The sequence below is a fragment of the Lissotriton vulgaris genome, chromosome 2_1, assembly GCF_964263255.1.
Source record: "Lissotriton vulgaris chromosome 2_1, aLisVul1.2, whole genome shotgun sequence".
NCBI lineage: Eukaryota > Metazoa > Chordata > Amphibia > Caudata > Salamandridae > Lissotriton > Lissotriton vulgaris.
Window position 1 is genome coordinate 85,161,966 of NC_141687.1, and position 23,454 is coordinate 85,185,419.

Consider the following 23,454-nt stretch of genomic DNA (forward strand, 5'->3'; position numbering starts at 1 on the left):
GAAACATGTTGGTTACATTATTACATGTTATTCGGGAGGATTTCATCTCAGCAAGTTTCTTACGTACGAAACCTTGCTCCATCATGTTGTTAACCCATTGGATATTCCAGCTAGTCCTCCTCTATTCCTTGTGCTTTTGGTGACAAGCGCAAAACAGAATAAATCAATCAATCAATATAGCTAGTAAATAAATATTGCATTAATGTTCTGGAGCCCAAGGAGGCATGATTCAATGTTTTGGGTGATCCCAAGGGAATAGTCAAGTATCTGGGCCATAGCAATTTTTGTACTCCAAGCAACTGCTGCTAGGAGTACCGCCTCCCACTACAGGGAGTTACTGTAAGGATTTCTAGGCACTCTGGTGAGCGATAATACTCAGGTTAGGTATATAATTATGTGTATAATATTATATTTTAGGTAATAAGAAACAGCAATCTCACAAATCTGCCCTCCTGACATTAAGTGACTGATAAGCTGTTGAACTAATTAGTGAGTGATTAATACTTTCTTGAACATTGCCCCATATCTCTTGCTATACAGTTTCCTGGCGACATCTTTTCCCATAATAATGACAGATTGGTGCCCTGCTGAACTCTGCCCTCCTACTATCAAGTCATAGGTACATGGCTGACCTGTGCCAAATATCATAGAGGGATATGTGCCCTGCAGAAATGTGTCTGAGTGACTGAGATCCTACGGTCCTTTACACAGGCACCTACTCACGCCCATGCGATTGCAGAGGCAAATGTCTTCTCAATATTTTTGTAATCTCTATTACATATATGTATGTGGTATTTATATGCTGCCAATCTAGCAGATTCCAATACCCCCGATGTCTACATCTTTCTCACAAGGGAGCCACTGTCTTGTAACCTTTTCCCAATACATTGTCATGCTATACTGTCCCCCAGGACCGACTGGATCATTCTTCGCACCTCTACCTATAATTCATGATGGGGCATATTATCAAGCCTGGCCGATAAAATTATCGCTGCTTTATCGGCAGGAAACTGCAGCTAAAACGGCGATAATGAGCTTGATAATATGCTCTTGTGAATTCCCATAGAAGCCCAGGTTCTGGTGTTAACCTGGGCTGCTATGGGAATTCACAAGGGCATAATATCAAGCCCATTATCGCCGCTTAATAGGCAGTTTCCTGCCGATAAAAGCGGCAATAATGTATCGCCCTTGCTTGATAATATGGCCCGATGTCCCTTCATTGTTCTTGTGAATCTTAATGTAAACTCGTCTCCAACCAAGACTAACATACGGGAGTGAATCAACCCTAGGAAAGGATGCACAGACACTAGACAATGTGATCGGCAAAACCTACAGGTCAATTTTTCAGCTTCCTAGATATGTATCACCAGCACAAACTCGTCTGGAATTTGGAATTTGGGATACAAAAGCAAACGGTGGAAAGAAGGGGCAGCTTCATAAAATGCTGGCACAAGATCAGAAACGGAGAGCCAGGCACCCTAAACACACACCTCTGGATTGAACTGCAAAGACGTGATCACACGCTAGAGAGTACTTGATGCAATCGCTAGAAAGCCTAGAACTGACTGGCCTCTGGAATAGCTCAGTAGATCATAAAAGCTTTAAAAAGCAAGTAACAAAAACAACGAAAATAGTATCGCTACTTGAAGATAAAGTAACCCTGGCGAAAAGAGCCCACGGCTGGATAGTACTAAATGACTATAAAACCCTCAAACCACAAGCATATCTAGACCAAGGCTTCAAGCAGAAGACAAAGGAAAAATTCTTAAAATTCCGACTAGGCGTACTACCGATCCTCCCCCATCTGGCGCCATGGGAAAGGAACCATAAAGATCTAACCTGCCGTCTTTGTGGGGCAGGACCTGAAGACCTAACGCACATAATATGCACTTGTCCCAGTTTAATGGACATAAGGAGAACACTATTACGTGCAAAATGGAACCAGGAGGGGGTCAGGTCATGCCGTCAGGCAGTTAAACTGTGCTTCAACCCAAGCGAGATCCAACTAAACTGCAGAACCACAAAATTTCTTGATGCAGTGGCAAAGAGAATCAAGGAGGCACAAAAAGAAGCAACTGCCCAATAGCCGGAAACATGTTCTGGGGTATCTTTTGAACTTTTGGTCAGACTGCAGAAGAAGTTGAACCATTGAAACATTTTAAATTTTGATATTTATTCTTTTATTCTTACTAGTAACCACCCTTTCTTTTAAACAATGTATTTGAAATTGTGAGTTTTAATTAACTGTGCAATAAACTTTACTTACTTAATGTAAAGATGGTATCTCCTACATGGTATCATTTTACGGAACTAGTCTCTGACCAATTCCTATCCACCACTTATTCTAGTTCCACTCTCCATCAGACAGTGCCCTAATCTGAAAGGAAACATAAATCCCCCTCCTCCCCCCTGTGCCTCAATCACAGCTGCCTCCATTTCTAAATACAAATTCTCAGAAAAGTCCAGTCTCTTTTACATTGAACAGATCTGTTTAACCATGCTCCTCCACACACCTTCACTTACTAAATGAAGTCTCTACTGCCTGCTCTTTTTTTTCCTATTCTATTGTCCTAAACCCTTAAAACCTTCTCCTCATAAAACTGGCCTTTTTCCCAGGGACACTTTCAGATGTCTGAACTCCTGCTGCTGTATTGGCTCACACTCTAACTTATTTGTGACAACCCTTTTAGCCCCCGCAATTAATATTCCATCAACTCTGTTCCACTGTGACTAATTTGACTGAGATTTCTAACTGAATCATTTCTGAATGACATGGCTACAAAATGCTGCTCTACCTTCTTCTCGCCTGTATATACCTCGCCATGTCCCTCTGAGGTCTCTGACAGGGTGCCCTTTGGCCATCAAGCCAGCCCTCTACAAACTGTTTAAGATCATTACCATCCGCCCCTCTGTGATCCCATTCTTGCGGTCCTCCTTCGTTTTTATCTTTTCTCTCTGGGTGACCCTGTACTTGCTTATTTCCTTTAATCAATGCGGGATGCAGACTTTTACAACTACTCTTTTGTCAATAAACTCTTCTGAGCATTTGTCTATAGTTGCAGGGATTTGATCTGCTGTGTACTCGAGGTGCTTTAATTTTATCCATATTAAACTCCATTTTATTAATAACTCTGCTAATTTATTCAGCTGGATACAGATTCTGAATGGTGTTTTTTCAATCTTTCAGATAATTTCTATGAATATATGGTTTGATGCAACAGTTGCCCTGGGGTACAGCTAGTTGTAAACTCCCTCGCTTTGAGAGACCCTCCTTGGTTCGAAAAAATCGTCCTATCTTCTGCCCTCAATTTGTTTTGACTTACAGACATATTTAAAAAATATGAGTTTCATGTTCTGTGGTAGAAGATGACTGAGGGGCATATCAACAAGCAGCAGCGATAATTACCACTGGCCGCCCTTAGCGTGAGGAATTGTATCGCCTGCAATCTCAGATAATTATCGCCATGCTAGCGCTGTATTACAAACGCATAGCGCAATGGCGATAATTGTTCCTGAGATAGCAATGTTTTTCATCTCCCTTTTCCGTGGAACATCACTGGAAAACCAGTGATGCTCCATGGAAAAGGGCGATATCCTTGTTGATAGGGCTGGGTGGTCTCAGCCTTATAATCCACCCTCCATTGACTAACATTGTTTAGTCAAAGGAAAAGCAGGTGTAAGGAAAGTAGCGATAACCAAGGTTAGCGCTACTTTTCTTATCGCTCTGCTTGTTAGCGTGCCCATTAATAATTGGAGAAATGTCGGTTAGCGACATTTCTCCAGTTATTTTGAGCTGAAACGCCCTATTTGCATCTCATTAGAGATGCAAAGGTGGGCGTTACAGGAAAGGGTGCTAAAGCAAGGATTCACGCGGTAGCTTGACCGTGTCAATATTGCGATAAAATTCCCACCGATTTTCGGCCGAAAACGGCTGCAAAAGTGGCGATAATTTTTTATCGCCACCTTGTTGATATGCCCTTAAGGGGCATATTAGCAAGGGCTGGCGATAATTATCGCTGGCCCCACATAGCGATAGAAATTTATCGCTGGCTATCGCTGAATATTATCGCCATGATAACTCTATATTTACAATGCATAGCGCTATGGCGATAATATTTCAGCGATAGCGATGTTTTCAATGGAACATCGCTGGCTTTCCAGTGATGTTCCATGGAAAACAGCGATAATAATGCTGATACGACCCGTTGGTCGTATCAGCATAATGCACCTGCTATTAAAAGTATGCCTTAGTTAGGAATTTAACAGAGGTTAAATTCCTGAGTCAAGGCTAAGGTTGCGAGATTTTTTTTATTGCTGCACCTCCTTGTTAATATCACGACGCTGCCTTCACAATATTAACAAGTGTTGTTTTCACAGCCACGCCTTCTTTGCATCTCATTAGCGATGCGAGGCTGTGAAAAAACGGGCTCTACATCAAGGAAACATGCGTTGGCGTGTCCTTGATGATATTGTGATATAATTATCGCCGCTTTTCGCCCAAAAACGGATGCTAAATCGGTGACAGTTATATCGGCAGCACTTGCTAATATGCCCCTGAGTCCTTTCCAGTAGCTCCTTTTATAGTTCTCCTTCACACATCACGATGTGTTGTGATTTTCCTATTGACTAGCTGCTTTCAGTCAAATTGATTCATAAGGTCTGGTTTGACAGTACTGCTGTCTGCATGACGAATTGTTGCCATTTATTTACCATATACAACGAGTGGGCTTTGGCGTTACCCAGAAGTATTACTTCACACCTCATGCTGTGGGCTATTTGGTGTATCATTCTGTCTTACAGGAAGTGTTTCCATTGGAAAGCATACAGGCCAATTCTTGGTCTAAAAAGTATGCTGTTTGTCACATTAGTTTTTTATCTCTTATATACATACTGTACAGAAAGAACCCCATTTCTGGTACTTTCTTTTTCCCAGCACTAGCAAAGCCAATAAGGAAGGCTTGAAAGTAATAAATAGCATTTGTGCATGCAATGCATGTAAACAGCATTTGTGAATGCCTGTGTTAGTGGGCGCAACACTGACATTTTGACTTGCCAGGGCTTCTTTATGGCGAGTCTCCTTGTATTCAGAAATGGATGCCCAGCCTCTTAAAGAAATCCTGTCCTGCAGAAATATATGCATTGCCTCTGTAAGAAATCTGCGTTGTCTTTTGTCTGTGTCTATGGCCAAACTGAATAAAGTATTTACCACTGCCTTAATTCAATAGGGCAACCCTACTCTGGGAGGGGAAACGTCGTTTACAACACGGTCGTTACATCGCGATGCCATTACATCGCGGTTTTTAGAACGCAAGTTGTTACAATGACTTGTGCTGGATGGCGCTCTAGGACAAGGAATAATATAATTTACTATCCAACACCTTCCCTACTGTATGTAGACTGGAGTTTGAATAGTAAATATACTACTCCTAAGTCCAGCACCCTCCAACGCAAGTCGTTGTAACGACTTGCGTTGTAAAAACCACGATGTAATGGCATGCGATGTATTAGCATGCGTTGTAATGTCATACAACCCTCTGGGAGAGCTCTTCTCTTCACTCTTTGAGAGGAGATCCCCCCAAAACACCGTAGGCCCCAGGTGACATTTATCATGATCTTGTGCCTCCTTGCTCTGAAAGGACGTGTGCCAATGGTCTTCTACACATACCCTTCAGCGCTGACACCTGTCCTGGGACGCTTACACCATACGCACCCATGCTCTCAGCCTCCCTTCTTCACCCACCGTTGCTATTGGTAGCAGCTTTTAACAATCTGCCTATAATTATAATTTGTCTTTTATATATCACTTTATCTGCTGAAGATAATAGAGGTTATGGTTTCCCAACTTACCGACCATCTGGAGAACAGAAGGTGATTGAGTGTAGCCCGGATTTGAGTGTACGACCAATTAAGATTTTAACTTATTGAGCTATTATCTTCAGCAACGGATCATAGTTTGACAGCTGGGAGAAGAGTGAAGGATGACAGGCCAACTAATAAAGGTAACATTATTTTGATAATGTGGCCTGCACTCATATTTCTCCAGAGTATTTTAAACATATGAATTCAAATTTATGGCTGACATATAAAATAATGTCAAAATTCTTGAACAAAAAAACGGTAACTCTGCTGCTAAAAGTATCACACGAAGCCGCTACAAATAGTTGTAGCAGTCCCACACAGAGATGCATCAGATTTAGCAGTAGGTCCTACTGCTCGTGTGTACCACCAGGTTTTACCCTAACTATACTAATCTTCAAATATATTAGTTTTAAAACAAGGTCTACCTTTGTTAGTCTCTTCTCTACAATATCGCTACAGTAAGCCTGGTGATCCGAAGTGGCCATAATTCAGCGGTTTCTCCCAATTTGAAATACAGAAATATATCACTGGGAAAGAAGATTTTGCATAAACCACCTTAGGGTCATTATATGACATAATTCACATTTTCCCTATTGTAAGCAGGCTTTCCCACAATCAGGTCAGACAGTGACTGGTATTAGAACTCTGCACTTTACTTATGCTAGACAGGAGTAAAGGGCCTGTGTTCTCCCTTTAAGCTTCATTAAATTAGCTTAGCCCTGATTGACATATTTAACTTGCCTAATAGTTTCTAGAATACGGTGTAGAAATTGTGCCAAAGGCCAGGAAGTTAAATGCCACTTGTGGACTTGAGCACCTATATTGCCACCCACCAGGTTGGTCTGTAAAACAGGGTACAGGCCTACCATGTGTAGGCTGACAGCAGCAGCCTAAAAACCCGCAGTGAACCCTGTCAAAATAACCCTTTTTGACAGGTTCAAAACCCAATTCTTTGGTGAAGTTAGATTTTTAATAAATATGTAGGAAAAATAACGTTTTTAAAGTTCCACTTTCCTTGAGTACAACCAACTGTATAGCCTATACTTGGCCTTTATGAGTTGTGAGAACTGTTCTCAGAGCGAAACAATGGCTTAGGCCTGGTGACAGGAGAGCCTGGGGTGGAGAGTGTTATATATATCAACACAGTAAAAGGCAGCTGTGAAGGTTCCACAAACTTTATTAACCTGAAAAGGACGGATATGAAGCCTGTCCATTCACAGTTTAGTGTAAGGGGAGACCTAAAGGAAAGGACAGCCTTTGATCTTTGGGCCCAAGGTAGCCAATTGGACACCAGCCCATTGGGTGAGGGGGTAAGAGCTGATCCAAGAAGCAGTTTCTGGTAGCTGAGAAGGAGGGGACTGCTCATTTCTCTAAACACACCACTGAATTGCACACAAGCTCATTGAAAGGGCAGAAGGACTGTGCAGTCTTGGATTTCCTTTGTCTACCAATTTCGTAGACTATCATTGGCACTTATTGCTTTTTGGCACTACTCTTACTTTGAACTTTAAAGATTCATATCTCTGGTTGCTCTTATTTGAGTTTTGTATTTTTGGTGTCATTTTGTTTCTTGAATTGTACTCAATTTTTCAAATTTGGTTTGGGATTGCCATAGCTACCTGGCAGATGATATCAGGCTAAATTAGTAACTTTGGGGTTCGCCCTCCCAAGTTAGTGTTATTATTCATTGAGGTGGTTGACTGCCTAGCCCAAATAATAATCCAATCTCTTACAGTGACACATTCTACATGATTCTAAATTTCTATATTGTCTCTTCCTCTTTGCTCAGTTGCTGCACACCATACCACTCTTTTGGTATATTTATCTCTGCAGGTCCTGCTAGTGCCTGGTGGAGTCGTTTGAAGGGTGTGTCTTTTCTTCACTCCTGTCATTTTTCATTTCTCAGATAACACCTCACCCTTTTCTTCTCTCAGAGAAGCTCCAGCTAGTCAGCTGCCCCAGATGGGCACTCTAGCCAATCAGTGGCCTCGAGAGAGTTGTTGACTTTTAGCCTAAGTCAGCTCTTCACTAAGAAAGTCTGGTTATGGCCATGCAGGAGGGAGGGAGAAAGCCCCAAGCAGACATAAAAACTTCAGTTGCACTCACTAAGGAAGGCAGCAATGTGCCATAAATTAACGATATCCATGAATTTCTGCCTACATGTCACAATAAATCTCAAGTATTTTACCTGTGGCTTAACTAAGATGACAACTAGACTAGTGAAGTAGTGTGGCTCACTGGTTAGAGGCGGCAGACCCAAGAGCAGAGGACGGCCTGGGACCAGGGTTTGATTCCCGGCGCGGCAGGTTTCTGGACCAGGGTCAGCGGACTCGATAATTCTCTCGCCTCGGTGCCCACTCTGATCAGCGATCACACTCGGCAACTCTGGGCATCAGCTTGCCTCATCTTCACTAACGGCCCCACCAGACCGCCGGGGATGCCTGGTCTCACCCTGGAGATGCCCATTAAGGGACCATCTCTCAGGGAAGCCAGGAAGGGTTTCGCAGCGGTCGAAGCGCCTTGGGACCCTAAGGGTAAGTAGTGCGCTATATAAATGCCTATACATACTGTTGCATGTAAAAAAGGTTTACCCTTGACTTGCTAGCTGCAGCTAGGTGCCAACCGGGTAGAATGCCAGGGTAGGCCTGAGGCCTTTTATGTGTTCAGCACAGATCATACATTGGACCTTTATGCCACTAGCTCATTTTCTTCTGCCATTATTCTTAAGCCTTATTTAAAATTTAGATATTACAAGCTTAATCAGCCAATCAACAGTTTCCCAGTGCCCATGGTCTAAATTACCAGCAGGTTTATTGGGGGATTCTTACATATCTACATCTGAAATTATAGATCAGAAGAGGAAAAATATCAGGGTAGTCCTGGAGGCGCATTTCAAATTTCTGCATATGCTTAAGACATTTAAATCTGTAACTAGGGGAGTTAGGCCCAGTGGGCCAGGTTCTGGCTGGGCCGTTTATAAATGTGTAGCAGGGAAGTGGGCCAGGGCCTGTGTTGTTTGTTGGTCTGTCACTCCTCACACAGAGCCGGCTTACGAAATAATATAAAGGCAGAGAAGCCCTTAGTTAAGCACCCCTGGCTGAAAGAAAAGGTAGGCTTTTAAATCTGCATGGTGCAACCTTGTATTTACTAGTGCCCAGGTATACTAATTGGTGTACATACTTAAAGGGAAAGGAAACATTTAAGAATGTAAAAAGGGAGCTCCAGGGATTTGGTTTGGGCTTTTTTTAAACATGTTTTTATTCATCCCAATTTCAGAAATCTACATTGCTGTCAAAAATCAAGAGCCCCGATGAGAGTCCGCCTATTTAATACCAGAGTTCTGATATTCAACGCGTTGGCTTTATTATGATTCGTGATATGAACATGGAGGAATTATGAATGTATTTGTTGTCAGGATATAGAGGAAAAATCCCATGTATTTGACACTAACGTTTTCCCCGTGTTTGCTAATTTTTTCATGTTTCCCTAATTGAAATGCTGATACATACAACATTTGCTGAAAGTTCATGAAATAATATCTACATATGAATTATGATTTTTTTCACATGAATGTTTATTTAATTTTCAATGCTTTATTAATCATATGTACACAAGCATTCTCTTTTTTAAAAAAAGTTGAAGAAAAAGGTATAAATAAAGTACCAGATCAAATAAAAGAAATAGTTTGGTCTAGCGCTAATTCAAGATGCAAAAGCAACACAGGTCCTGGCCCACTTCCCTGCTACACATAAGATATTTTAAAGCCATAATATGCAGTTTATTGTATCGGTAGTAAAATACCAGACAGTCAATTTCAGGCTTTAGAAAATTGACTATCTTCTGCTTATAACTTTACCAGGTAACCAGATGATCATTAAACAACCTAATGCATTCTTGGAATTTGTAGTTCTTGCTGACTTTAATTGAATTAACATTTTAAATAGCATGTTTCTAGAAGGTAAATTGGTCTGAAATATGGTGTTTGTGATGGTGTGGAATCATCTGTGTGTGACTTCTCACACAAGCAAGCAATGGAACACAACATTCAGGAATGAAGTGCACATCAGCATCTCAATCTTTGGTGGTTGTGTCTGATGGTTGCAACAGCAATAACCCCCGCTAAATGTGATAGTCATTTCTGATGTATTGTCAACCCAGGCATGCTGATGGATTCCATACTGAAACCAGAGCAAAATATGGAATTCATGAGTAGGCCCAGGGGTGAGGTGTAGACCATCTTCCTACCATGCCACATCTTTCTACCATTTGCAGACTCAGGAGTGAGGATTTTTCAATCCATCACAGACATTCTAGAAGTGAGTGCTGCTTCAGGGAGCAAGATGGCACCCGTGTAGGACGCTAGTCTTCATGTCGCTCCTCCGTCCCGAGTCTCCTAATTTAGGATGAGCCCCACATGGGAGTATGTGGTCCTGTTTTTGTGACGACGGTTGTTGTTAGCTAGGTGCGGTTGGCGCAAATGTGCATATCAGACAGGGCTGGCTGCTTCAGGCTCTAGTGTATGCAGCATTATGGATGGATTCATGCCCTCTGGGACTCACTGCTAGCTGCTACGTCTTTGGGTCATCTTTGGAATGCCCGGCTGCGGGTGAGAGAAAACGGTATCTGTCAACTAGTGGGTCGCTGCAGGACCCCCTGCCCCTTCCACTATTCTCCATGATCCCAGTAAGGAGCTCAAGGGGGAGAGGAAACCAGAAGGAAGCTCTGGCAGGGGCAAGCTAATGCCTTGGGGAATGGATGGTGGACTAAAGGAAGGTAAACGATCAGGAAAGGCTGGCTTACCTGGAGATTTCTTGAAGATCCAATCATTAATCCCCGCATTATTTTCAGTTGGTAATAAACCCCTGGCAGTGGTTACTGGAGGGCTGGACCTTAAATCTGGATCTAGTAATAATGCAGGGGATTCCCTTATGAATGGGGGTAATTCTGTATTGCCTCCCCATACGCACATGAGCAAAGCTAATGGTCGTAATAGTGATGCTTCCCAATCTTCTGAAATCTGACCCTAAAGCAGAAAATCCAGCATAAGTCCAAAGCCTGGGTAGAACACATTATGCCAGATATCAGTCTGCATGCTGACTTCAGTCTTACCTAACAGTACAGACTTGGCAATGAGGGTCAGTAATCTCACTTTGAATAATCAGAGACAAGCTGAGACACACTTCTGGGTAGATTCCCAGACTGCGGGTTGAGCTCCAGCTGCTGGCAATATGGTAGCACAGGCATCCGGAATCACTGTGACAGAGGCTCTGAACTGGAATAGTGTGGGGAATGAACAATAGTCACGGCTAAATCCCCTGAAATTAGAGAGAAATGTTTCACCCTAACCGATGACTCAGATCTCTCTAATCTGGGGAACTCCTCGTCTTCCTCTTGTGATGATTTGGCCTCCTATTCCTCTTCCAGTGATTCTCCCGATAATACTGCATGTCTAACACAGCGTAAACTTACAGGGAGGGGTGAGAAGAAAAAAAGGAAAAAAAGGAGTGACTGTGCTAATGACTCCGATAGTAGTAGGAGGGGGGCCTCCGCAGAGAACCTACGGTGGGATTACTCTGCAACCCAGTTGGTATTCTTGGCAGATGAACTTGGAGAAACACCTAAAGATGCTATTGAACCATCAGGGGGTATGTCTTCAGAGCCTTCCACAGTAGAAGCATCGCTCACTGTAATCCTCCGAGCTATAGAGCAAGTGCAGGAAGAAACACAGAGCTCGAGTCACTGCGCACAGCTAGCCACAAACAAATTGCACGGAACTATAAAGAAAATCCATAAAACATGCTCGGACATTGCAGAAAGAATAGCGATGATTGAGGAATGGACAGAGTCCCTCGTGTTTGAAGTTATTGCACTCAAAACTCAGAAATCCTCTCAGGAGATTGCTATTGCGGACGTTTTCTGGAAGATCAAGAAAACAGTCAGCGATGGAATAACTTGAGATTTTTGGGGATTCCCAAGTGGGTGGAGGGCCTCGATACAAGATCTTATGTAGTTAAATTATTGAGAGGCACCTTTCCTGAAAGAAAACAAGTGGAACGGGGATGTAGAAATCCAACATGCGCATAAATTACTACTGATGTTGAAGAAATCTCGCCCCTATGAACCAGAGAGACCCAGGGTTATATTGCTGTACTTTGGGAACTTTTAGCTCCATCAAGAAATATTCGATTTAGCCTGCACCAATTCAAAAAGTGAGTATGAGGGTGTCACTTTTTTTGTTCTGCACAACCCACTGTAGAGAGGCGATGGTGGCTATGACAACTTCTCAACCCGTTTCCGAAAATTGGCGCAGAGGTATACTTTCAAAACCCTGCTTGGCTGTAAGTGGTGTATAAGGGTCGCACCCGTAGTTTTACCTCTGAGATTTTGCCCCAGGAATACCTTAAAGAGATTAGCAGGGGCTTGGTCCTGCGCCTGGAGTGAAAAATAGTAAGATGTCTTCAATGGGTGACTCCTGCGTGAAGTCGAGGACTAACCTATTTTGCTGATTAACTGGGCAACTCTCTCCTAAGGGTTGTGGCACATTGTATATACACTGGGCTCCTGTTCCGGGGGATTTAGGCAGCTGACTGATGGGGCCTGCTGGCTCTCATGGGTGTCTTCACTCAGGCATGTCGCCTGATTGCTCCTATTGATCTGCAGGAGGGGGAGGTTGGATTTGTGGTGGGGAGGTTTGAGGAGTTCCCAGGGGACTTTGGGAGGCCGCAGGAGGGGTGGGTACTACACAGTTAATTGAAAACGTGCAGAGATTTGCCAAGAAGAGGGGACAGTGGAAGTCATTGGTTGACCGGTATTTTGAGAGAATGAGTGGTGATTCTAAGATGAATTTAAAAGCAGGGGGGAGATGAGAAAACTGAGAATTGCAACTATGAATATTTGTGGGCTCAATGATAAAAAGGAGAGAGCCAGAGTAGCTTTTGAGTTACAAGCTCTGGAGGCTGATATTATCTGTCTACAGGAGACGCATATCAAAGGGTCTGAACTGTCATTGCTAGACACTCTGGGGTACAAAGGGGTTAGTGGTACTCTGCAAGGGACACGTACCTGTAGGGTCACAATCTTATTCCGAAGTGAATTAGGGCCTTTGACACTAGTGCGCTCAGACCGGCGCGGGAGGTGAGTTATCACTGAATTTTTTTTTACTACAAGAAGATTCACCCTGTGCACTGCAAATGGGTTCACCTCAGATGATCCTAGACTATTTGACTTGCTCTCCAACGAATTAGTACAGTGGCCCTTACCTATAATTCTCTGTGGGGACCTGAATATTAATCTGCCAACCAGCTGGTCCTTTGAAGTGCATTATAGGTACTGTGGAAGGAAACCGAAGGTATTTTATTCCCTTAGTGGGCTCTGTAAAGATCATGGTTTGACAGATGTTTGGCAGTTAAGGAGACTAGGGTTACACCTTTTTCTCCTCGCTGCATCATACACATGCACGAGTAGATTTTTTCCTCGTCTCTCATTCTGTTGTACAGGAATGTGACATCAAGCTCCAGCCCTGGGACATGTTTGACCATAACCCCCTTGTGTTGGTGTTAAACAATAGGGGTTGTACCAGGAAGGGAACTTAATGGACCTCCGAGCGGGCGGTATTAATTAATGATGATTATCTGTCCCACATGAGGGAATGGATAACGACATTCCTTAGGGAAAATCTGGGAAGTGCTCTGGTCGATATTGTCTGGGACACTTTGTAAGCAGAGATCTGGGAGGAGACTCTCTAATTTATGCTAAGTAACAGGAAAAAAGAAAAGTGAAGAATGCAGGATCTTTATATCACTTTAGCTAAGGAAGAAAGTAAATTAATATTCGAGAGGCACAATTAGGGGTAGCTTTAGCGAAAGCTGCGATCAATGAGTTAACTACAACAAAAGTAGCAGGCAAGTACATGGTGTGGTGGGAGAAATCCTACGAATGTAGTGAGCAAATTGAACATCACTTAGCCACAAGAGTGAGGCAGAAGGGTGGATAAAGTGAAGTCCAAGAAATAGGGGATCCTGCATTGGGTTTGATCTCTGCTCTGACAGAAATAAGGACCACATTCAAAAGATACTATCAATCCTTTTATTTGGAAACCTTTAAGGATGAAGCCGTAGCTATAGATTGTTTTTTGGACTCGGTCCCACTTACCAGAATTAGTGAATAAGAACAGTAGAGTTTAAAAGGGGCCCCTGGGAAGAAATTTTAGCAGCTGTTTTCAATCTTGCTGGAGGTAAAGCGGCTGCCATCAGTGGTATCCAGTGGAATTCTATAGAGTATTTGCACCAGAGCTAAAAGATTTCCACACCAGCCTGTTTGCGCAGATTTGTCTCCTGGTCGCATGCAAAGATTTTTTGTCTTCCCCAAGACAAATAAGCCTGCAGCGGAACTTGGGTCTTATAGACCAATCACTTTGATCAACTGGGACTCTAAAGTATATTCGAAGGTTCTGGCCTTTCGCTTATCTCCAATCATTAGCAGGGTAGTATCTGGACACCAGCACAGTTATATACCTGGGAGAGGCACCACTGATCATATTAGACAGGTAATCTCCATCTTGGAGGAAGACCCTATGGCTTTGATCCTGCTGGATTTATCTGCTGGATACAGAGAAAGCCTTTGATAGATTCACCTGGCAATACCTGTGGGCCGCGATGAAGAGGGTAAACATTGGGCCAGAATTTTTGCAAGTTATTAAGGAATTATATCATAACCCAGAAGCGAGGGTGTTTGTGGCAGGGGAACTCTCTGAGTCTTTTGAGATTTCTCTGGGAGCCAGGCACGGGTGTCCCTGCTCAGCACTCTTGTTCCCATTATATATAAATCCATATATCCGTAGGCCCGTGCACAATGGCTGCATTCCACCTATGTCCCTCAGAGGATGGGATACTAAAACCCTTGCCTATGCAGATGACACAGCGTTAATAACACCAGATCCGGCTACAGCCCTGATCGAGATAGAGAATGAAGTGACCGGTTTTGGGCTTATCTTCGGCTATCTGTTAAAAAAAGAAAAAACTGTAATCGTGGTCAACAAAGGATTGTCTCTCAAAGATGCACGTGTGGCTACAAGTGCAGTAAACCTAGGCATAATTATCATTTTGGTACTAGAAAACATTGTTCAAGAAAACCTTGACTCCTCTATTGAAACTGTGAAAAGGGACCTGGGTAGATTGAATAATTTACATCTATCATTGGCAGGGAACTGCAATATAATCAAAATGATCATTTCCCCTAAAATTCTTTACTTTTTCCATGCTATCCCTTTAGAGATCGGAAATTTATGGTTAAAAAGCTGGATAAGCTGGTGTCTCGATTTGTCTGGGCATATGCTCAGCCTAGAAGGGCTCTAAAGTATTTGACTCTCCCTAGGGATAGAGGGGGTTGGGGATTATGAAACCTAAAACTATATTATTGGGTCACCCTTCTTCGAAACTGTTTGGTTTTACCGCTAGAAAAACCCTCCTCCAAGCTAGGTCTGATTATCCCCCCTCCCCCTCTGAGTTACTGGTAGGTGAGGAGACTTGGGGAACCCTATGGAGACAAATTGAATTTCATTATTTTTAAGAGAGTGCGTTTTAAGACCTTACTGAATCCCTTTAAAGTATGGTCAGCTGTCCGTAAGTTATTGGGCATAGGTAGACTAAATGTTCACACTCCAATAGGTAACAATTGGAATCTACCAGGGAGTTTTGCAGACCAATATATTCAACGTTGGGTTAAAGTAGGCTTAAACAGGGTAGGTCTCTTTTTCCCCTAATGTGGTGAAGTCTGTTCAAGAGATTAACAATGATTTTGATATTAGTCAGAAAGACTTCTTTAAGTACCTCCAGGTAAGGGTCTTCCTAACCCATAAGGGAGGAGGGCGGTAGGGTTCCAAAGGTGTGACTTGGTGGACTTCTTGGTAGATACTCGTATACCCCCTACTGGAGTTATTTACACCCTCCTCAATAAAATGATGAAAGACGATCTTGTCAAATACTCTTAGAGATGGTAGGAGAAATTGGATATTTCTGAAAGTAGCTTTCTAGAATCCTTTTCATTGGCTCAAACTGTCTTACTATCCTCAAAACAGTATTATAAAATGTGTTTTAACCTTTATTACACTCCCAGTAGAATTATCAAATGGGGGAGAGTAAGGGATTGCGTTGCCCCAGATGTCAACTCAGGGGAGCCGATAGTATTCATATTTTTGCCCCCTGCCACGCATTAACAACGATTAAGGCAGAAATCACCTAGGGCCAGATGTAGGTAGCCCAATACCGGTCGGTAACGGTCGAAATGACCGCATTTTGGCTGTTACCAACCGGTATTTAGGGTTGTAGATGTAGGAGGCAGGTTTATGGATTCGGTAATTTACCGAACGGTAATTTAAGGAATCTGTAAATTACCGAATTCTTAAAATACTGATTCGGTAAATTACCGAATCCTTAATGTAGGGAGCACTCAAGTGAGGGCATTTTTCATTTAAGGATTAGTTATTTACAACCAACTACAAGTTGGTGGTAAATACCGAATACCTTTAAAAAAGCAATTATTTGCTTTTTTAAAAGTGCCATGTGGCAGACATACATGCCCTTAGGGCATGTTTGTTTGCTATGGGTGCACATGTGGCAGGCATACATGCCTGCCACATGTGCACCCATGCACTATTCAGGGGTGCAACAGGGTGTCAATGTAACACCCTGCCACCCTTGAAAATGTTCCCCCTATTACCGATTCGGTATTTACCAAATCGGTAATAGTGAATGGCTTCCCATTCATTCCTATGGGCCACCAGGCCCATAGGAATGAATGGGAATTACCGAATCGGTAAATACCGAATCGGTAATACCGAGTATTACCGATTTGGTAAAATTTACCGAATTTTTATCAACATACCATTTACCGATTCTGAAATACCGAATGGGTAAAATCGGTATTTTAGAATCGGTAAATAGAATTACCTACATCTGGCCCCTAATCTTTTAATGAGAAATTACATTTGAGGGTTTCCCTGATGCCTGCAGTGATACTACTGGGAGTACTAGAGGGTGAGAGGTGTGATAGAGGTAGAGAGCTTTTATTTATATCCATGCATATTTTTCAACTATGTCTTCTATCGGCTTGGCTGGACATTAACCCACCTGTTTTCCAGCAGTGGCTAACCCGGGTGCTTGCAGTATGTATTTTGGAAAAAGCAATTATTTGAGGAAAGGGGCCCAGGGTAAAAACAGGGACCTCGGAGGTGAGCGCCACTCCTGGCCTGGATGGTTTCGAGGTGATGAGATCACCCGAGTATGATAGAGGGTGGTACACAAGATTATATTCAGAGGTATACAAGATTTGCACCTTGCACTTTAGTAATGTGATAGTACTCTATTTATGGATACTGTGCTTGTTTTTTTTTTTATCCCCTTCTTCTGTATCTGCTCATCTATTGACAATTTGAAGTTATTTTTATGTGATACTGATTAATTGTGTAGGGGGTGTGTTGAGGCTTCTTGGGGTCAAATGTTGTTTATTTCTATATGGATCACTTCATTGAAATTGATAATAAAAAAAATGAGTCTAGTCTGGAGACACTAACTTGAGTGAGTTCTGGAGCACAGTGACTAATGTTCTTCTGGTTGTTTTTGCAGATGGAGTTCAATGAGATCTTGCACTGGCGCCGCGCGGTGTTGGCGGTGGTGCTGAATCTCCTGTCCTTGACCCTGTCTGCCATAGCCCTCCTCAGCAGCTACTGGTGTGAAGGAACACAGAAAGTCCCCAAGCCCTTGTGTGGGAAAGGCAAGACCACCAAGTGCATTGTGGTCCCAGTTACAGTCGAAAGCACCAACGCGTCGGGGCACGAGGTGGTGCATTACAGCTGGGAAACTGGAGACGACCGCTTCGCATTCCGATACTTCCATACTGGAATATGGTTTTCCTGTGAGGAGAACATTCTTGGTGCAGGTAATGGTGGCACCTTGACAAGGAGGAATGTTATTCTGTTATTTACTTGGGAAGGAGAGGAGGAAAGCATCTTTGGATAATGTCAGTTGTTTATTATGGTCCTTCAGGAGGACCTACTGCTAATGTTTTTCAACCCCAGGTCGTTTGCGTGGTGGATGCTTCAGTAAACCTTCTAAGACACTGCTTCTCTATTGCACTATGGGGCAATTTAGAACTCGGTGAAGGACACTATGGGGCAGATTAACTGATATTGAATGTAACATAGCACAGCAACCAGTGTAGCTGCTCTGCATTGCACAAGGTTGATAGAGCAGTTCAGAGCCATATTTACTAATACAAAAGACCTGTCATCCCTTGCTCTGGTGCAAACAGCCTGCCTCCGGTGAAAGAAACCTTTTGCGCTGGAAAGTAAATACTTTTTCAACACTTTGTACAGCTTTGAACTTGCGGAAAGTATTGATATATGTGCTCCTATGCCTCAGAAACTTCTTTTCCCCAGAACAGTGAGTTTTGAGGTCTGTATCTTACTGAGAGAGCCCATAACTCATTTAACCCCTATATATTCAGTGCAAATTTACACCATTTCTACTACTGGCCACACAATATTCCTCTTGTGCAATGTGTACCAATCCCCGCATTTTGTTAAAGACGGCTCCTCACCAGATGGCAGCTTTTAAAAGTTGGAATCCATTTCTAGGTCTCGCAAAGACAGCGGATGCGCTGTCTCTTCAAGACATTTTGATTACAATTAGTGGGCTGCAACCCTCCCACTGGCATACCATTGGTTAGCATAAGCGCGGCTCACATTTGCTTCTTTTCTATTTGGCAGGCATTCATGCGTCATATTGTCTCTGAAGTTTGCACCTCATTTGGAGCATGGACTAAGTACTTGTGTCCTTCCACTGCTCCCGTTTTAGGAGCTTCTTTCTTTTTCTTTTCAAGCACTTCGCATGAGTACTTGTGTTTTCAGTCACTCCCATATCTCCGTCCATCTTGATTCTTTTGCCACTCAGTATTTGAGAACATTGCATACACTAAGCACACTGCACACTGGAGCAGACATCACACACCGCAAGCACAGTTCACATGCTGTGAGCAGCTCAAGCACACATCATGTCAGAACATTGCACACATTATTATCACACTACAAGCTGTAGCACACAGCACACACAGCAAGCACATGCAGTGGGCTCACTGGAAGCCAGGATCTCCAGAGTCTTTTGAGTTAATTATTTAATGGTGTGGTTTTCATTTTGTGGCTGGTGGAGGACGTTCTCATCAATGACTTCTGAGCCTCATGCCAGGGCTTCGCTTTCTTTTGTGTTAAGCTTAGAGAAAGGTCACACAGACGGGCAAAGAGTGGCAGCATTAAGCACTTATTGCCACCAACATATGCAGGCCATGGCATCCCTCCAGACTGCACAGACCTGCTGTTTAGGTTTCGCCTGCACAACATCTATTGTATTAACTATATCTTAAAAAAAGTGGGTTACATCCCATTCCCGCCTTCACTTCTCCTTCACTACTTATTGGTCCTTGTGCTTGTCATTTTACTTTTCTTAGTTTCTATTGGTTCTTGGTATTCTATGTCCTGTTCTTCCGTGTGTGTGTTTCTCTTATCAGTTTCCCATCCGCAAAGTACTGTGTTCATCCGCTTTGGTAGAACTTCTATTAAGCGTCTCAAGCAACGATATGGAAAACAAAGTAAAAAAAAAAACAAGTGCTGCACCCTTGCTTTAAAGTTTTGTCACCAGTGTGTCCATGACAAAATCTTTTGCAGGGGCTCGGAGCGCTTCACTGCGCTAATTCTACACAAAGTGAACATCATTAAGCAAAGGTTTTCCAGCAAACCAAGCTCCTTAGCACACAAAGTAAAAGCACCCTTTGAAACTACCTCCATACAATGCGCCTATTAAATGAATTGCTTTATAGGGTAAGACTAGGAGTAAGTAATTTGTCACCCATACTCCTGCACCTCATTGTCTCACCGTTCTCCTTAGCACTGCCTGCGTCCCCACCGGTGGACTTTATCCTGTCTCACGCAACACTCATTCCCCTTACTTAACTCACACCAACTCCACCTCACAACCCTCTGCCTCTCCTTCAGAGCTGCTCCTGGCCTCAGAGGGAAGCTCGCCTTCTCTACAGAAGTCCCCCACTCTGTGCCCAGAGCTGGAAAGCTCATGGAAGAGGCAGCAACTGCACCTCGGAACAGCAGCTCACCGTCCCAGGACAACCCCCCAATAACACTGTTTTATATAGCGCTTTAACCACATCCTTATGGTCTCCAAGCACTGAAAATAACATCACATCACAGCAGAGCGCAGCCTTCTTTTACTGCCCACACTTACCACACACTGGAGCCCCCTGCTTGGATGCAAATGTCTGCAATTAATGCCCACAATCAGGGAGGTCTTTTGATGGCTAGAAGGTGACCTTAGGGCTGAAGCTTGGAGTCTTATGGCACCAGAAGCAATTATAGGTGTTGCCACCGCTCTACAACCATACAGAATACTGCCCCATTTAACTAATCTCCCCACCTTATAATACCACCAGTAACAGCACAATATATTTCCTTTCTTAAAAAAGAAGTCATAACATTTGTACGGAGTTTCTGTAACTTATATTGCACAACTATCCACCAAGCTGCAACTTACAACAAAAAACGGCTTATTTTTATTAACATAGGTGAAACCTATTGCATTTACCAATGCTTGTTATGTTTGTTGTATTTTGCAAATGTCAGTGTGGGTGAGTCCTTGTGGAGATGTGGATGTTTGGTAACCAATGCAGCCATGTGTTTAGGAGAGTGTGGTGTGCCTACAGGCCGGACTCTGCCATTTGTTTACTTTTCCAGAAGCCTCAGGAGACTTTCATTATTCTCCAGAGGTTTGTGGTCAACTTCAGTGGTGGTGGTTAAGGGAGCAGGCTGCAGTGAATTTGTGCACTTGCTGAGCTCTTTCCTTTTATTCTTCTTTCACGCGGTTTTGAAAAAAGTTTGTTACTTTCTACCAAAACCTGTGTTCGTGATATCCTGTTCACATGCCAGGGCCATATGGGTAGACCCTTTGGCCCATGATTTATTTTCGGCTGCAAATGGAGGCTCCAGGGAGAGTGCGGAGCTAGGGCACACCTTGTGTTTCATAGAAACGCGCTCGAGGCATAGCTACAAAGCTTCCCAGGTTCATGCTCGATGTACTGCCCCAGTCCAGACTTTATCCGTTTCATTCTGGGCCGAGTAGTCCTGATTTTAATGAAATAAACAAGACTATAAGTCCCAGAATTCAAAGAAAAATCCTGGACTGGTGCAGCACATTATGTATGGACCCGGGAAACATGGCAAGGCTGATGAGAAAGCAGTGCCTGTCCTGGAGATAAGTTCAATTTTTTTTTAAACAATATTTTTTATTCAAATAAAGAATTGATGGATTACATTTCACCACCTGACAGTTGTACAATCAGACATGAGGGTTATGCCATCGCTAGTTATGATCCTGCCCGTTAGCCACCATGCATTATGACTTTATCATCACTACCCCTCTTTATCCATTAACGTCGTCCGACTCAGGCTCGCCCCACCTGGACTCTGGGGGCAGAGCATGGGTGGCCTCTGTATTCATTCCATTTATTCCACACCCTACCCCTTTTCTGGGGGCTACCTCTGTTTTGGTAGATAGTCTTTTCAGCCACCATACACCTGTCCATCCCTTTCTACCAATTGTTTAGGGACCGTGTCGTATCAGATCCACAATTACGCGCAATGTTTCTTTTTGCAATCATCAGCACTAGAGTTACCCCGATCTGTGCCCCCCTCCCCAGGTCCGTCACCTCCCACAAATTAAGCAGGCACGACTTTGCTGATACTTGGAGATCAACCCCATATACCTCGCACAAACACTGTGTTATTGTGAGTAGGATTAGGATTGCATTTTGGGGCAGGCCCATAGTATATGAAAGACTGTACCTCTTGTCCGCAACCTCTATGACAGAGTGCGTCGGGTCACCTACCCATCTTTACTAATGTGGTGCATGAGATATAAGCTCTGTGAAGTATTTTGAGTTGTATCAGGCGAAAGCGGGGCCTATTATCAATCTGCCATGGGGAAGCGTGTGCCTGAAACCAGTCATCTTTCTCCCAGTGAGATTGCCTTTTGTGTGATATGTTCCTCCACTAGTCTACTCTCAAGGAGCGAGGACTCTGGCAGGGTTTCACCCATCGGTATTACCGCTGGCAGGGTGTGCTGAATTTCTAGGTAACAAAACGCCTCAGTGGAGGCTAGGTTGTATGATTTCTGTAGGTCTGCAAAAGGTATTCCCCTTGCCGAATTAATGTCTCCCACTGTCAAGAGGCCCAATAGGTCCCATTTATGAAATCCCTGCCTTTTACCTATGTTACCTAGGAGGTCAGAATCCTACATGGGTGTTTCCAAGGTGATCTTGTTTTTCCATTCCAACTTGTTGAGTGTACAGTGCCAAATATGGACCGTCAGTGCATTCGGTCCTGTCAGGGAGGTGTTTATTGGTGGGATATGAAGAGCGTGCAGATATCCCCTTTGGTTGTAGGAACAAGCTGTCCATATGATAAGTTGCTTCTGTCATAGGTTGGTGAGACCATGGGTTGATCACTGTCAGTTGTGCTGCATGGTATTAGGCCTGGATATCTGAGGTATGTTCCATTTTTATTTTTCCTTAATAACTTACCAGTTGTCTGCATATGTGTTTGTCCTCTATTTCTTCAATCCTAAAACCTCTCCATGGGAGTGGGGGAGAAGAAGAGGAATCTTCTTCATAATTTTTTTAGGTGGTCTTCTCAAATTCAAATTCAAATTCAAAATACTTTATTCGGTTAAAAAAGAAGAATAACCATAAAAGTAGCATGAAAGGTACAATTTACAAGGGGTCAAGTAAACATTATTTAACACCTTGGCTGCTAGGTGTTTTCCCCTCCTATGCTGACTTTTTGTCATTATCATCGTTTTATGACGAGCTCAGCTCGTCATCAGCACAGCTCAACCGTGCATCATGACGAGCTGAGCTCGTCATCAGCATCGAAAGGGTTAAAATCACAAAGGAAAAATACCAAAATTAAGTACATATGTGCAACATAGAAAATTAGTTCATTTGAATTGATTTACGACACTTAAAAACTGATTTTAAAAATTCGGCAAGTGAGGCTACCATAAAAACAGTTTCCATTTTCTGACACTCTAAAAACGCTAAGCGACATCTGTATACATTTAAATCTTTAAGAATAGGGATGATAAGTTTCCTTTGGAAAAAAGTATAAAATTTACAAAAAAATAGTATATGTATATCAGATTGTGGGGACACATCATCACATGAGCAAAAACATAGATCTTTCGACCAACAATTCATCACGGGAAAAGATAATGTCCTAAAAACAATGTTAAGTCTAAACCGGGTTAAAAGGAAGCGTTCATGGTTGGACATATACAATGATAAATATGGCTGTAATTTCTCTCCACATATAATATCCTGATGAGCAGAAACAGTCTCTTTACTCGCCTCCTCTATATGTCTTTTATCCCTGAGATAGGACATACACACATTTTTCAGGTCTCTTCTAGATATGTGTGCCATTGATAGTGGATCCTCAAAGTATTGGGGGCAGCTTAATTCTTCGAGAAAGTTTCTGACATA

At 42.9% G+C, this 23,454-nt stretch overlaps 1 protein-coding gene across 1 annotated transcript in view; it reads left to right on the plus strand.

Annotated features, from left to right (window-relative positions):
* Positions 1-23,454, plus strand: part of LOC147729613 (germ cell-specific gene 1-like protein) — a 157,908-nt gene that overhangs the window by 31,833 nt on the left and 102,621 nt on the right. Inside the window, exon 3 of the mRNA XM_086958466.1 lies at positions 17,481-17,793. Coding sequence (XP_086814592.1) covers positions 17,481-17,793 — 313 coding nt within the window. The remainder of the gene's footprint in view (positions 1-17,480; positions 17,794-23,454) is intronic.